Source organism: Gopherus evgoodei, chromosome 11 (genome assembly GCF_007399415.2).
Source record: "Gopherus evgoodei ecotype Sinaloan lineage chromosome 11, rGopEvg1_v1.p, whole genome shotgun sequence".
Taxonomy (NCBI): Eukaryota; Metazoa; Chordata; order Testudines; family Testudinidae; genus Gopherus; species Gopherus evgoodei.
In genome coordinates this window covers 62942081-62959738 of record NC_044332.1, presented here as the reverse complement: position 1 = coordinate 62959738, position 17658 = coordinate 62942081, and the positions used below count along the sequence as shown (strand labels likewise).

The 17658-nt window shown below is 39.7% G+C and overlaps 1 protein-coding gene across 5 annotated transcripts in view; it reads left to right on the top strand.

Moving 5' to 3' along the window:
- Positions 1-17658, top strand: part of MGAT5 (alpha-1,6-mannosylglycoprotein 6-beta-N-acetylglucosaminyltransferase) — a 172701-nt gene that overhangs the window by 142055 nt on the left and 12988 nt on the right. For all 5 annotated transcript variants that reach the window (XR_004002604.1, XR_004002602.1, XR_004002603.1 and 2 more), the window contains exons 12-14: positions 5446-5592; positions 10580-10696; positions 11566-11640. Coding sequence is in view for 1 of the 5 variants with exons in the window: in XM_030579978.1 (XP_030435838.1) it covers positions 5446-5592; positions 10580-10696; positions 11566-11640 (339 nt within the window). In the remaining 4 variants the exon portion in view is untranslated. The remainder of the gene's footprint in view (positions 1-5445; positions 5593-10579; positions 10697-11565; positions 11641-17658) is intronic.

Here is a 17658-nt window from a genome sequence, read left to right as displayed (position 1 = left end):
TTTCCATACAACTGTAATAACATAAGGAGTGTCTTGTTAACAATTGGCTGCCAAGTGTAACAATCTCTAAAACCCTATGCCACCAGCACTCCCAGCTATCTCCGCGACACCACTGATTTCCTGAGGAAACTACAATGCATTGGTGACCTCCCAGAAAACACCATCCTAGCCACCATGGATGTAGAGGCTCTCTACACAAACATCCCACACACAGATGGAATACAAGCTGTCAGGAACACTATCCCTGATGATGCCACAGCACAACTGGCTGCTGAGCTCTGTGCCTTTATACTTACACACAACTATTTCAAATTTGATGACAATATATATCTCCAGATCAGTGGCGCTGCTATGGGCACCCGCATGGCCCCACAATATGCCAATATCTTCATGGCCGACCTGGAACAACGCTTCCTCAGCTCTCGTCCACTCACACCCCTTCTCTATCTACGCTACATTGATGACATCTTCATCATCTGGACCCATGGGAAGGAGACTCTGGAAGAATTCCACCATGATTTCAACAGCTTCCACCCCACCATGAACCTCAGCATGGACCAATCTACACGGGAGGTCCACTTTCTTGACACCACGGTGCAAATAAGTGATGGTCACATTAACACCACCCTATATCGAAAACCCATCGACCGCTATGCCTACCTTCATGCCTCCAGCTTCCATCCCGGGCACATCACACGATCCATTGTCTACAGCCAAGCACTGAGGTACAACCGCATCTGCTCTAACCCCTCAGACAGAGACCAACACCTACAAAATCTTCACCAAGCATTCTCAAAACTACAATACCCGCATGAGGAAATAAGGAAACAGATCAACAGAGCCAGACGTGTACCCAGAAGCCTCCTACTGCAAGACAAACCCAAGAGAGAAACCAACAGGACTCCACTGGCCATCACATACAGCCCCTAGCTAAAACCCCTCCAACGCATCATCAAGGATCTGCAACCCATCCTGGACAATGATCCCACACTTTCACAGGCCTTGGGTGGCAGGCCAATCCTTGCCCACAGACAACCTGCCAACCTGAAACATATTCTCACCAGTAACTGCACACCACACCATAATAACTCTAGCTCAGGAACCAATCCATGCAACAAACCTCGATGCCAACTCTGCCCACATATCTACACCAGCGACACCATCACAGGACCTAACCAGATCAGCCACACCATCACTGGTTCATTCACCTGCACATCCACCAATGTAATATACGCCATCATATGCCAGCAATGCCCCTCTGCTATGTACATCGGCCAAACTGGACAGTCTCTACGGAAAAGGATAAATGGACACAAATCAGACATTAGGAATGGCAATATACAAAAACCTGTAGGAGAGCACTTCAACCTCCCTGGCCACACTATAGCAGACCTTAAGGTGGCCATCCTGCAGCAAAAAAACTTCAGGACCAGACTTCAAAGAGAAACTGCTGAGCTTCAGTTCATCTGCAAATTTGACACCATCAGCTCAGGATTGAACAAAGACTGTGAATGGCTTGCCAATTACACAACCAGTTTCTCCTCTCTTGGTTTTCACACCTCAACTGCTAGAACAGGGCCTCATCCTCCCTGATTGAACTGACCTCGTTATCTCTAGCTTGCTTGCTAGCACACATATATATACCTGCCCCTGGATATTTCTATTACATGCATCTGAGGAAGTGGGTATTCACCCACGAAAGCTCATGCTCCAAAACGTCTGTTAGTCTATAAGGTGCCACAGGATTCTTTGCTGCAATCTCTAAAACAGAAATCATGTTCAGCTATTGTGTAGGCAACGTTAACCAAGATGACTTATTAACTTTCTCATGCTGCGGTTCACACAGCAGTATAGTTAAAAGAAGCTTATTGGGAGCACAGTGCTATATTTTTGGTTGCATGAATTTCACAGTGGAGGGAACCTATTCTAAAGGTGTTTTTCTCATTTACAAGAGGACTGTACTTATCCAGTGAGCTTTTCGTGTGTGTGAGAAAAATGTATCTGAGTTACACTCCATTGTTGTGAGCCTCTCAGTTCTGGGCCATCTCTCTTTCTGCAGTTCAGAATAGAATGTATTATAAAATAGTTAAGTATTGATGCACACAAAGGGTGATAAACCTATCAGTGCCAGAGAATAGATTAAACTTTCTAGGTAAGCAAAGGATATTAATGAGAGAGAAAGACACAAAGCTTTGTAAAGTTTTGTGGTTTTATGGAACTGTAACACTTGGGGTATGATCTGGTATATACCAAATACATTTTTAAATATTCATCCTCGTCTTGCTCAATAAATACAAGATGTTAACTGTATTAACAAAGTAAAAATCTATTTTTTATTTCCTTTTTTGTCGTTATTTGCAAAGTCTGCATGCCTGAGTTTTTCTGAATTATTATGGTATTTACAGTAATGGTATAGTACAATAGTCACCAACTGGTCAATCCTAGAGGATCTCCCAGTTGATTGCGATCTCTGGCGGTGCAGTGTGGCCGCGGCTAAGACTTCCTGTCTACCCAGGCCCAATGCTGCTCCAGAAAGCAGCTAGTGTGCAGGGGTGTGGGGACAGGGGTCTCCCTCTGTCTGCTGCTTCTGCCTGCAAGCACCGTTGGTTGGGAGAGCTGCAGGGGCAGTGCTTGCAGAGAGGGGCAGCACACAGAGCCACATGCCCCCTGCCCTCCCCAGAGCATCTAGTACTCATAAAAGAGGAGCAACCAGCATCACCTATTTCCTCTAGTAGAGTTGATCCTCCAGAGGAATTCTTTTGAGCAATCTTAGAACCAGTGAAGGAATCTCCACTGTACGGCCAACATCTCCTGTTCATCTCCTGATCCCTGGTGGTTGATTTTAAATCCTTCCAGGATCTGGTCAAAAGGGACAGAGACTCCTTGAGGTTTCCTCTCAAGGAGGTTACAGAGTCTCATCATAACCTACTTGACGTCCTTCACTCATACTCATCAATCCTCATAGCCTTACCTGTCAATGAGACTCTTCTTCATCCAACAAAGATCATCTGGCACACCCCAGATTCTATTCTGCCTATGGGAAAAAGAATGGACAAGAAGTATTATGTTCCAGTAAAGGATTTGGAGTTTTTATTTTCCCATCCCTCACCTGACTCCTTGGTAGTGGATGCAGTGAATGAAAGTGGTAGGCAGCACCACGCTAAATCCAGGACTCAGGACAAAGACCACAAATGTCTGGACCTACTAAGGAGAAAGTCTTACTCCTCAGCCTCTCTACAGTCAGAATTGCCAATTATCAGGCTTTGGCAAAATATAATCATGTCAATTATAACAAGTTAACCTCGTTCGTTAGCCGTCTGCCAGCAGAACACAGAGAGCAGTTCCAGGCAATTGTTGAGGAGGGCCAACTACTTGCCAGGACAACCCTGCAAGCCTCCCTTGATGCTGCTGATACTGCCACCAGTTGGATCGCTACAGCAGTGGTAATGAGAAGAGCCTCTTGGCTCTGGCTCTGCAGTTTCCCAAAGGAAGTTCAGAGTACAGTTGAGGACCTTCCTTTTGATGGACCTAAGTTGTTTGCAGATAGTACAGGCGAGTCTCCGTCAACACTGAAGGATTCTAGAGCGACTGTGTTTTCTCTTGGCATCTATACTCCTACATACAAGAGAAAATTCTGCAAGTCTCAGGCAGCCCAGAGATTCCGCCCCCATCCAATTCCTTCCTTCCCAGAGGACATAGCCACATTAGAAAAGGCAAAGGTTTCAGAGAAGGAAATATCTGCTTCTGAGCCTGCCATCTTTCACCTGTCCATCTCCACAGAGGGCAGGACAAGAGACAATGGGTTCAAAGTACAGCATAGCAGATTTAAATTAAATCTCAGGAAAAACCTCCTAACTGTAAGAACAGCAGGAAAATGGAAGAGACTGCTTTGGGAGGTTGTGGAAGCTTCTTCACTGGAGGTTTTCAAAAGGAGGCTGGATAGCCATCTGCCTTGGATGGTTTATACGTAACAAATCCTGCATCTTGGCAGGGGGTTAGACTAGATGACCCTTGCAGTCCTTTATAACCCTGTGATTCTATGATTGCACAGAGATTCAGTGTTCTCAGAGTTGGAGAGGACATTAACATTTCAAGCTGTTCTGCAGATTTCTTTTTTAGAACCAGTCAGCTCATAATGTTAAACTGCTAATGCCTGAGGCTAGAGCGGATTAAATACCTAATGCAGCAATACCTATCTACAACAGGGCTGATCTTACAAATGTATGCTTCAAATTAAATTAAACTGTTTTTATATGTAGCCTGAAATAGGCTTCTGACTATAGTCACTTAGAATTTTTTTAATTCAAGAGTTCATTTTCCCTTGAAGTGAAAATTTTAATGGGGAGTAACTTTAGTTTGCTAAAGAGAGATGTCATATCTTGAATGCATAATTCTAATTGCCATGAGGTTTAGATCTAGTAAGCAGTAGTTGAAACTAGTGTACGCGTGGATATATTCATGGTGGTGTTAGAGATTTGTGGCAGCTGTAGCTATCATAGCTCAGAGCTTTGAAACCAACCCATTGTATACTAATTTTAAATTAAAGAAAATAGAGACATTATTTAATTCAATTTTCTCAGGTATCAGGGCTGGGAAAGAGAGTGCTTCTAAATAGCTATTGCACAAGGGTGTGGATTCTTTGTGACAAAATGTTAAATACTTTTCAGTTGGATTTCCGGTTGCCCAATAACTGTCTTTATTATAATAAGTACTGTATGCTGGCAGTAAGCGTAAGCACTGATGCCTTTTCCCCTTCAGTTTAGACTGGAGGAATTGAATTGTTGGCTTGTCACTGCAGTGCTGTTTGCTGAGTAGTAGTTCTTTAACTGAAGTTTGCTGCCATCTACTGTTTTTGTTTTTTATCAGAAGTCTTGTGCAATTTGGCCTGAGTATGTTTATATTGGCAAAAACTACTGAGTTAGTCAGGGGAAAAAATAAAGTGGCATAGCTAGTCAGTGATGTAACTGTTTGTAAAACCTGTACCTACTGGTCTACCAGAGAGCTCTAGCAGTTTTATTTGAACTGTAATCAAACCACCAAATGTCTTTTTTCGCAAAACATAACTGAAAAGGGCTGTTGTTCCATCAGTTTCATGAAAAACCTTCTGTTTAATTTAGAGTGGATTGCCATAGTTTTCTCTTCAGCCCCTTACAGGAAGATTATTGTTAGACGTGTTTTCCAAGACATTCCACTACTCTCTCAGTTTTGCAGAGAGGGAGAGAGAACAGCCAAATCCTTAGCAACATTTAGCATGAAACTTTATTTAAAAGTTCTGTCAGGAACGTTACCCAATTCCTTTCAAACTGTTATGTGGACATATTTTGAAGGCTTGTACATTTAAAATCTTTCTCATTGTTCGTTTTAGCTTAACTCTGAGTTTTTAGTGTCTTCTGAAGTGAAATGCAATTAATGGGTGCTAGGTGATATATCTTTTCTATTTTGCAGTTGTTTGTTGGACTTGGATTTCCATATGAAGGGCCTGCTCCCCTAGAGGCTATTGCTAATGGATGTGCTTTTCTAAATCTAAAATTTAACCCACCGAAAAGCAGCAAAAATACAGACTTTTTCAAAGGCAAGCCAACACTCCGAGAGGTAAGCTTTACTAACACCGATGTTTCTAACATTGCAAAGTATTGGGGCTGTGATACGTCTAAGTTGCTGATACTGTTTATACTATAATGGTTTGTTTTTGAGGATTGTACAACAAAAATTTTATTGCTAATAACTGCTTTCTTTGTAATATTACAATAAAAAACAATGTCAAATTAAGGTGCACAATTTACTGCAGACAGAGCAGTTTGTCCTTTTGCCTTAATACAGCAGTGGCCAGAATTGGTAAGATTAGTCCTATGTAAGACCACAATTATGTTCTAACTAGGCACTATGATAATAAAATAATGAAGTCCATCAAGTACTTCCAAGCTTTAACTCTGTGTCCATGTATATCTACAGTCTTCTAACTATTTTTAACAGACTATATATACAAGTTTCATTTCAAGATCTGATTTTCTATCCAGGGGAACCTCAGTTGAGATCCCTGTGACTTCTCTTAAGGAAATGAGCATCACTGGGCAATAAGTGCGTCCTTGTTCAAATAAATATGAATGTTGTACTTACTATTTTTTGTAGAGAATTTTTGATTAAAATTCTGTTTAGCCCTAATAGTAACATTAGCAATGAGCTGTGTGTATTTGACTGTAAAGACACTTGGAAAGTCAAACCAATTTTTGAAGTGTGAACAGGAGAAGCAAACTACAAATCTCCAGAGCATCCAGAATATTTTGTACTCTGAAGGGAAAAGGAGAAGACCAAACAAACTGGCCTCCCATGCAAAGATTTACTGGATATTATTGTTCATCGTGTTATAATTGCAGCATATCTATGTATGGGTAAAGTTAGGCCTATAACATACTGAAAACATTTAGCATTTATCTATTCTGTTTTTTTTCTTGGCCTGACATTGGTTAACACACACTATTGCTTGTAACTTTGAATTGTTTTTTAATAAGTACTGTGTGTTAATCAAATGTAGAATTAACTTGCTTATGTAAATAGGAATATGTAAATAAGGAACAGCTTTCATGATAGCATTGGTCTGCTCGTAAATGGTGGTTCAGCTAGATGAACTGCATATTGAACTCATGCCAATTGGTTGATGAGTGATGCATTTCTACCATTTCTCATTTTAATTAAATAACATAGGTTGCCTGTGCCAGAGGGTTTGTGAGCAAGGTTTTGTGCACTGTTCTCAATCTTTTCTACAAATACAATTGATATAGTAGTCCAAATTCACCCCTTTCCTACAGCTTGACTTTATTAACAAAGAAAACAATACTAAAATAAAGAAAATGTCAGTTAAAAAATTGAAGAGCTTAAAAAAACCTTCTTCCCAGGTTTGGCTTCTTGTAGGGTTTTTCTGCTCAGTCCTTTTGGATCATCTCTCTCCAGAAAGCCACTTCTAGGTCTCTTATGTCCAAGAGCAATAATCAGTCACCTTCCCAGTAAATCATCATAACCCACTTAACCCTTTACTGACAGAATCAACACTGCTTGAAATGCCATGCCCTGTTAGCCAAACACTGACAGCCTACTACAGCATTAACAAAAAGAATTGCATCGGACTCTATATAATGTTCAGATTACTAATGATTTTAATTTTTTTTAAGCCTTAGTGTAGAACACAAATGTAGCCAATCACTATGAATGCTGATTCTACTTTTTACTCCATTTACCTATTCTTGAGACAGTAGTGCCCGATCGAGTGATTAAAAAAAAAGGTGTGGGAGCCAGGTACATATGAATTCTAATCCCCGCTGTGACTCTTTGGATTTAGGGAAGGTGGTGGTAACTGTTCATCTGTTTTTTCACCTCTACAGTGGGAAAAAAAAGCCTGCAAGAGTGCTGAGAATTAATTAATGTTCATAAAGCACTTTAAAGATGATAATCCTTAATATTTACTTGGCAGAAATATCACTACAGTTACTGTGTTTTTTCTCTCAGTTTAGGTAGAGCTGGTTAAAAAAAAAAAAAATTTGAGAGGAAATTTTTCCTACCAAAAAATAGTTTTGTCTGAACTGAATTTTTTTGTTGTTGTTTTTTTGTAGGAAAATTTGAGAGGAAAATATTTGTGTTGAATGGACATTTTGTTTTGGCTTAAAATTTTTGCTACGTTTTGTTTCAAAAAACTGAAAAGACATTTCAAAAAGAAACATCAACACAAAATGAAAGTTTTCATTTCAACATAGTGCCATTTCTTTTTTGTTTTCTGAAACCCAGAAAGTGACACAGAACAACTTTTTATGTTTAAATTAAATGAACATGTTGATTCAAAATTTCCCATGGGAAAACAAACTTTTCTACCCAATAAATTTCAAATGGAAGCTTTTTGTTCAAAATCTTACAGGGGAAAAATGTTAGGTTTCTGACTACCTCTATTTCTGTGCAGCAGAAGGGCCCCAAGAATGACTACAACCTTCACCTCTGGCCAGTCACATTATTTCAGCATCAGGACAGTATTCTTAAAATATCTACAGAACACATCCTCACAAGAGCTGGCACACAGTGGAATGTGTGCTGGTTGCCGCTGTGCTTGAGGAGATTCGCTGTTGATATCAAGGCTTCAAAACCAACCCTGACTTAATGTGCTGCCTGCCAGTCTGAGGTGTACAATGAACCCATGATCTCCAGAATAACTCCTGAAGCTATGCGAAGTTTAATCATTATATTTACATACTTGGGGAAAAAAATCACATTTTGAAACATAATGCAAATAATGTTAGCACTTCAGAAATATTATGTTCGTTGCCATACAACTTATTAATAAGGCATATTCTCTGCCCCCAGTAGCTTATACAATCTAAAATTCAGATGTGAGTGCCCTGGAAATTCAGGAAATTTTGATAACCTGAATTTTTAAATATATATCAGTTTTAAATTGTAGTGGTAACAGTATGATACTGAGGTTAGCTGGCATGTGCAGATTTCATGGAGGGGATTGGGTTTTCCAGAGAAATTGAAAAGATGATGATGAGGTGGAGCATGGTGCAGCTGATATAGACAGATCATGTAATCTGTGGGTCTTCCTCAAAAATCTTCTTAATCTTACTAAGGCACCAGTCCTCCAGTGAGCTCTTTGTGCATCCCCACTGAGTACACTGGCCCTCTGTAGAAGCAAGGCATCAACCTCCATGAAGCTCATAGGCCAAATCTGGCCTATGTTATTTCAATCCAATTTTGGCTCATTTCCACTTTGACGTAACCTTTAAATTTTACTTATTTTCTTGTGAATGTTCACTTTTACAATATCATAAAATGTTAATATAGGTCTCCAAAAAATGCTGGCATCCTGTACCCAGAAATATAGAATGGGAGGTAAATGTTTTGTGAAGATTGTTTGCTTGCACTACCTTGCTGCTTTGCATTTGCTTCAACAAGGAGTTCAAGTACAATAGTTACTTTATCTAAGAAGAATGACCTTTAAGTATATATAAAAAAAATGTTTTGCTCAGTGAACATACTTGAACACAAAAGGGGAGAAAATCTCATAATACATGAAGAGGCAGTTGTTTCAATACTTTTGCTTGCAGTTTTCTTAGGTTGGGGTTTCATGTTGTTCAAAAGGCATTCTTTTCCAGGCCAGTGTGAAGAGACACTTCTCTCTCATACATTTTCAACCTGTTCTTCCTTTCAGTATGCGCTCTTGCACATCTCTTAACTTCTGTGATACCATGATGCCATTGCAATCTCTTTGAGTGCCAGACTGTCAGTTCTGGCAATGCTGTAATTGATGCCAAGTGACTTATTTGTTCTGGTTTGACCTGGCTGATATTTTTTTAATTTGTTTTGTTTTCTAGCAAACAGTGAGCAAGATGTCACTTAGGTTCTAAAATGCACATTGGAGGTTACATTCAGTCTCATTTTCAGGAGAGAGTCAGGGTTCGTTCTGGGTGATCAAAGTCTTAATTGTGCCATCTGTGTATGAGCTTAGAACTTTTGAACGTGGAGGATTGGATGACATGGGGAACAATTGCCTTTCACCTCTAGGTCATGGTTTCAGACCGCCCAAGGCTAGTAGATGTGATGAACTGGGGAAAATGTCTTTATAATATGACTATTATGTGTGACTTTGTTTCCCTGTTCAGTTTTGTATTTCTGTCTGCCTGAATGCATGGGGTTAAATCAAATGAGGCTGTAAACAGATTATCAGAAACCAAGCTGGAAAGGTAAAACAAGGACACAGATAACACAGTATCAAGTACACAGTTTCAAAGGAATGAAGATAATGACTGGACCACCAACTAGGGGAGAAAATACCTAGCTGGGTCAGTCCAAGCAAAGATATTTTACCCTTTCCAAGGAAAATAACCTATATATGTGAAGATTATAAAATGAGTTTGATAGTCCAGTTCCCAGAGGATGCATATCTGCATGGCAATAGTATCATCAATATTGTAATAAGCACTAATGGATAACCTTGCTAGCAGTCTGAGAATAGAAAATCGGAATCAAATGTGCACAGTAATAATCGTGCATTTCTTACATTTGTGAGAGAAAAAGAGGGAGAAGAGAGGATTTGGATGGAAAGATACTGACATTTCATTTTGAAGGGATGGAAAGATTTTCAAGAGATGCCTGAGATGGGGAGAGATACAGGAATGGATAAAGGATGGAAGGCTCTGGATAAAAAAGGAGATCTGGGAGTAGTTCATCTGGATATGTTAGCTGATCTCAAAGAAGTAGATGAAATCACCCCAGAGAGCAAGAGCAGAGTATAGAGAGAAAATGGGAAAGATTGGTACATAAAGCGAGACAAGGAAGCTCCCACTGCTTGTTGCCTATGCTGTACCTGTTGTGTGGATAAATTCGAGTGCATTTCATATGCACCAAGTTCACCCACAAGATTTAATGGGGAAAATATAGAAAACCTAAAACAGAGGTAAAAGAGAAATTATCTTTATATTCCAGCTCTGTTATTGCATTATCTATGTGTATTAGATCCTGAGACCCAAACCAAGTGAAGGGGGCCAGGAAAGATATCTTGACCCTTGCTTTTTACCAGTATATTGACTTTCTGTTTCAGTTGACATCTCAGCATCCCTATGCTGAGGTTTACATTGGGAAGCCTCATGTCTGGACTGTGAACATCAATGATCCTTCTGAGGTCGAGAATGCAGTGAAAGCAATTTTGAATCAAAAGGTTAGTATTTATTCTGTTTGTAATCAGTACTTGGTGTCTGAGCTACTGCTGTGCAGAGTGCCTCAGAATGTTAATTTCATTAATAGAACTGAGTGCTGCAGTCTGGAAGGTTCTGTCCTTTTGAGGTCTTATGCCATACCCATCACTGTGTGATGTATATGTGGTATCTGAGCATCAGAGTTTAGTACTAGATCCTACACATGTGCTTAACTTTACTCACATGAATAAAACTCAGCATGTGTATAAGCATAAAGGATTAGCACGTTAGCATGTGAGTCACAGAGTCCAAGTTACTAGATTTGTTATTGAGTCTTTGTAAGTTTTCTGTGCATTTAGTAAATCAGTTGCCCTAAGCTGAGCTCAGTTGAACCCATTAATTAGCTGTGACAGGGAAGCTATGAGGATATTTCTACATTTACATGATCAGCTTTTTTAATGTAAGGAATAAAAAAAAATCAAGACATCTGAAAACAGTTTCAAAGAGCATCTAATTATAGAATCATTATATTTTCCTTTGTACTATTTCAGTTTGGAAATTAAACAGAATTACAATAGGCAGCTATGAGATCCAGTAAAAGTCCTGTGCTACGTTTATCTCTGCCACTGCTCAATAAACTCTTAATTTCCCTCATTTAATATCTCCTCAAAGACAATCACTGATTAATTTTAGAATTGCCTTTGAGGAAGCAAAAATCAGTTACATCTGTGGACTGCGTAAAACAGTGATTTGTTAATGACTACGTTTACTACAAAAGCTATAATATATTAAACAGTACACAGGCCGCTAACATAACACACATCACAGGAACGCTTGCAGTAAAATGATTCTTTACAAATTCTAATCTAAACACACTGTACTGTTTCAACAGATTGAACCTTATTTGCCCTATGAGTTTACATGTGAGGGGATGCTACAAAGGATGAATGCATTCATTGAAAAGCAGGTATGACCTTTCAATGTTGATGAAATAAACCTCTCTTAAGTGCAGTCTTTCTATTTTAAAGAGTGCCTTAATATTAAAACTGCTTGTTCTTGGAATTGCTTTTTTAAAAGTTTGAATGGACCCTCATGGGTGCAAAGGTCCAACGCTGCAAATCAGGTCTCAGGGCTTGTGGCTTAGCTCATAGGTCTTCTAGCAGCTATTCTACTGCTGTGATGGTGTGGTGTACGACAAAAAGAACCACATCGGTGTGGTCTAGCAGCTAGCAAAGGGTACTGGTTGTCAGGACTAGATTTGGGCAAAATTTTTCAGACAAATAGTTTATTCAACAAAAAATGCAGTTTCAGTCAAACCAAAACTATTCATGACTTTGCCAGGAATATTTTCAGTCATTCTTAAAACAGCTGGAGGAGGAAAGAGATAGGGGAAGTGCTGCTGATGCTCCCCCTTATAAACTTTAGTCCAGTGGTTAGGGCACTCACCGGGGATGTGGGAGACTCAATTCAGGTCTTCACTATGGCACACACCTGACAGAAACTTTTCCAATTCACCAAAAACTCTGAAAAAATTCAGATTTGGTTCAATCCAAACCTAATTCCACCCCTAGCCCCTCTGGAACTGCCCCCAAACTGAAGAATCAGTGTTCATCCAGCTTTAGTCAGGGCTACTGGGTTCTATTCCTGGTTTGGCACTGACCTTGGAAAACTCACTCAAGTTTGTGACTCAACATATCCCTCTTCCAAATGGATAAAATAGTACTTTTTCTATGTTGCAAGGATGTTGCAATGTTTGTAAAAAACTCAGAGATCCTAAGAGGAAAGGTCACATAGAGGTGAGAAATATTGATACTATCATCATCACAGGCAAAGCAATCTTTCATGTAAAAGTAGCTTCCTTTAAGAGCCCATTTGGTTTTATTTCTATATTTTAAAAGTTTTTGCATCATGGAATACTGCATAAATATTCTGATACTGTTTGTGGAGACAGGGCATGGGTATCATTCCTCCTCAGGCTTGGCACAGTTGTAATTACATTTAGTCTTAACTTCCGGGTGAATTCAGTGTGTTGGTTTTAACTATAAATCCTTAAATAGTTTGGGACCTGGTTGCTTGAGAGAGATAACTCACTCCCCATGAAATACTGTCACAGGTGAGATTAGCAGAAGGACTTGAGCTGGAGCTCCCTCAATATAAACAAGAGGGAGCTACTGGCTGGGCTTTGGGAGGGGACTTGAATTTTGGAACCTGCTCATCCCCTTGGTCACCAGTGCCCAGACTGAACTTTCCAGTCATACTAGGAAGCCCAGCAAACCCCCCTTCCGCCCTTCCCATTTCTTCGGGCTGTTAAGGTGGGTGTGAGCTTAGAGAGAGGTTTACAGGCTGTCCTTTCATTTGTTATGTTTTTTTATTTTGGACTGTAATTGTATTTTTAAAACTGGAAATGCAAAAGAATAAATTAACTAGTACATAACTATTTCTGATTTACTGCCAATAAACACTTCATTGTCTTTGTTGCTGTATTGATTAAAATTTCTGTGCTGCGTGTGATTCTCCTGGATGAGTTGACTATGATGGACAGTAGTTTTCATTAATATAGAAAAAATATAGCTCATTATTCAATAGATATTCAAAGTGATATCTGAGTGATGAGTATATGTAGGATCTTCAGGGCAGGGACCTAGAGCCTAGCACAATGGTCCCCTGACATCTACCAGGCACTACAGTGATACAAGCAATACATATTAATTCAATTAATTGTGTTTGGGTCTGACTGGTGGAAAGTGTTGCTGTTACTGCTACCAGAATGATAAAATATTACTGTTATTTATGAATTTGTTCAACATTGGCAGGGTGCCTGGCGCATTGTACAAGGCAAAAAATAAACACAGTCCCTACACCAAGGAAATTACAGCGTGAAAGAGAAAAAGATAAGATACATATTTGTTGGAACCCCTAGAGGATGGTAATAGCTTAGAACACCTGTTAAAATAACCTCAGTTATGTTCTTAAAGGTTTGGAGCTTTATCAGTAAGGTGTCAAATAATCACAGTTAACCAAATGTATTAACCCATGAGTGTTAGTCAAAGATCAGTTATCACAGTTAGAACAGTAAAAGTTAAATACTTTATCACTTCATCGATCAGTAGCATGGACTGCTCCAGACATAGAGAGTATATGTATTTTAGCCTGTTACTATGAGCACAAACTCCCCAAAATCAGCTTGCATCATTCTTACTCTAATATTTCCACTCCCATCCAATCTGCATCACTATCTGAGATTACTGGACATTTGTACTGAGTTTTTAGCAACGATTACATCAGTTTCTTCTTCTTTTCACAAACCCTAGCAAAATATTACTTTATCTCTGTGTACCAGTAACAAAAGCTTACACTCAGTTCTTAATTTATTGTAGTATAGGGGTTCCTGGGAAAAGTGGTTCACTTCAGCATATACACCTCTACCTCGATATAACACTGTCCTTAGGAGCCAAAAAATCTTACCGTGTTATAGGTGAAACCATGTTATATTGAACTTGCTTTGATCCACCGGAGTGCGCAACCCTGCCCCCATGGAGCACTGCTTTACCGCGTTATATTCAAATTCGTGTTATATTAGGTGGCATTATATCGAGGTAGCAGTGTATATGGATTCTCTTAACATAAATAATAATGGCCAAATAATTTTGATAGCAGTTGGTACTGCTGATGTTGCTTATTATTCATGGGCCTTGCAGAAAAAGAGGGATTTATGGAGAATTTAAATGAAGATGGGTGCCACACTGTGGCACAGGGAGAGTTGTTCCAGCCATATGATATGTTAAGGAAGAAAGCATGAAGACAAGAGTGGAAGATGGAAACGAAGCTTTAATGCTCAAAGGGTGTGTCTACACAGCAAAGAAAAACCCTCATCAGGCCCATGCCAGCTGAGCTGGGCTCAGGCTCTGGTGCAGTTTCATTGCTGCACAGATATCTGGGCTTGGACTGGAACCTGGGTTCTAGGACCCTGCAGGGTGGGAGGGTCCGCTGGCACAGACTAGCCACAAGTTTTTCTTTCCTGTGTAGACATACCCAAAGAGAGCAAGGTGGGAGGGATTGGGATGGTAGGCAGGGCTGTGAGGCATCTCAGTAGGATATGAGTTTTAAAATATTGATTTGGTGAGTGAGAGAGAAATTGGAGGGATCCAAAGAGGGAAAGTGATGAGATTCAAGTGGCAGATAAATTGTTAAACATAAACGGCAGGAAGTGGCATGACCTACAGGGAAGATCTTCCTGTAGCTAGAAAACTCTTCTCTTTGCTTTAATTAGTTTTTGATGTGGATGTTCCAAAGTGTTAGGTTTAGTTCTATAGATCTTCATCTTTGGTTGATGCAGTGTGTATCTCTAACTAAAATCTCTCTTATACCACTCTTGATCTTTAATTATTTTCTGACCTGGATTTCCCTCTTCCCCCTAATTATTGTTTAATTGTATATTTGTAAAATGAAGTGAGTAAGCATGGGGACCAAAGGACAGATAGTAGAGCAATGTCTTTCTAAAAGCATGGTGACTCCATTAAAGCTAAATTAATGTTAACCAGACATAATTTAAAATTAAATTATGGGATACCAAAATGAGCTTGTAAATTACTCAAAAGCCTTTTTTTAAAACATAAAATTGCTTGCTCTCATGGTTACAAAATGAACTAAACACTGAATGAGAAAGTCAGTGGCAGCCATTAATAATAACTTATTAATTTTAATACTAAATGAGTAGCTTTTGTTGCAGAGAAATGATTACTGTATATTGGGGTTTTGCATATAAGAAGTCACCATAGTAATCTTAGCTAATAGGCTCCATTATACCTGTGAAGCTTTCTTTTCAATTTGTGTCAAAATCATTTTTGCTCATAGTGACTTTGTCACATTTTGTGTGTAGAGCATTTAGACTAGCCACTTGTGTGGACCATTTTGCTTCAGTTAAAAAAAAAAAAAAAGTTATGAAATCCCCAAAGCAACTATATGAAGAACCATGTTTATCTGAAATCCTGGTTATCTGAATGATTCTCATGTCCATAAAATGTTTTCGGTTATCAAGACTGAATTGTAGGCTGCTAAACCTATGCTACATTCTGTTGATAAAGTGCATTAAAACATTCAGGATATTAAACATGTTTCTCTGTTTTGAGTTGCTGGGGTTAGAATGAGGAAAGCTAAGCAGATAACTGGTTAGGAATGCTTTACATAGACCAATGTAACTACACTATTTTCATTACAACTGTTCATCCAGGACCTGATCCTGAGAAGCACTAGCAGCTTCTGCTCTCTCTGACTTCAGTGGGAGTAGCCAGGTACTCATTCACTTTCAAGATTAAGCCCCCAGTTCCAATAGTATCTGTCTAATGAGTTGTCTTATCTTTCATAGTTACAACATTCAAAGAGGTATTATTGCACCTTTATCAGAAAATAACACAATGCTAATGTATTGTTGTATTCACAGAACAGTAGAATATATCCTTTAAGATTCCACACTAATAGACTGAAGTTCCTATGAGTATCAAATTTAACAATGAAAAGGGGGGGGGAATCAGAAAACACAATACAGAGAAATGAATCGTGAAAGATATTAAAAGCAGACTGTTTCCATTTTAAGAAGAAATTGAGCAATATGAATGGGGCAATTCTATGACTTATGGCAATAGTTTGTCATTTCAAAACATTATGGAGTTTTGATATTTTCCCCATAGACAAGTGGATTGCGTTGGTTCCTGGGATTTGCAACAAGATACACAGCCTTTCATCACCAATTTTCTGTTGCAGATCAGGCTAATGGTGACTGAATGCTGTTACCTTTGATGGCTGTTCCTGATGCTTTTGTTAAAGCACAGTTCAGTTCCTAGTGAACAGGTGTTTAAATCAAATGTGGTGATATTTTTTGTGTAACTAATCAACACCTTGACTGTCTGTTTCAGCAAAGTAGTGAAGGATCAAATGAATGGGTCTTCAGTTACCCAAGGTTGTCACTTGACATAAGCATTGAAATTAGATTTTAAAAAATCATTTATAGGCATATATATTGGTTTTAAAACATTATTTTAAACTAATACTTCACTGGTGTGTGATGTTGAATGTGTCTGCTTCAGATTTTTATTTTCATGTATTAGTCCAGGTATTTCATTTACTCTTCTTTGTCCTGTAGCATATTCTCAGGTATCTCACCTTTCAAATGTAGATCTTGCTACTCTCAAACATGCTTTTGCTACCTCAGCACCCAGACTATTGCTGTGTGCTCTACATAGGGCTACATATTAAGTCAGTTCAGAACTTCTACAGAAGGTGGCTGCCCAGTTATAAACTTATACAAAACCTGTGGCACCTGTGCTCTGGGATCTGCCCTGCTTACCTGTGGTTTTCCCAGATAAATTTAAAGATGTTAGTTTTTACCTAGAGTCTAAATGGCCTGGCACCAATCCACCTGAGAGGCCACCTCTCTCCCTCCAGGATGCACTGCTGTAGTTGTGACTAGCAGAGTTGCTGATATTGGATCCCACCTCGAGGTAACAGAAAAGGGGGCTGACCCTGCAATTACACTAATTGTTGCTGTAGCGGGTGGTTACCTGCTCCTGTCCTGTCCGGTTTAAAAAGCGGCCTGGCAGGGCTTGAAAGCTGCAGCTCTAAAAGCTGGCTGACTGGGGAAGCGGCCGCAGCTGGGCCACACCCCAATCAGGCCACAGCTGGCCCCTATAAAAGGCTGTGAGCCAGGAGCCCAGTCACTCTCCCTCTCCCTGTAGAGGAAGGAGGGTCTGGCTGCAGGGAGCTAGACAAAGTACCTAGAGTGGAGCAGGGCTGGGGAAAGGCAGAGGAGCTGGGGGAGTTCCTGCCTGGAATGTCCCAGGCTGCAGCCTAGCATAAGGCCAAGAGTTACTGGGGGTTGCAAGGGGCAGCCCAGGGGTAGGCAAAGGCAGCAGGTCCAAACCCCTTTGCTGATGATGAGTGGTGTATACTGAAGTCTGCCCCAGGGAACGGGGACTAGATGGAGACTGGG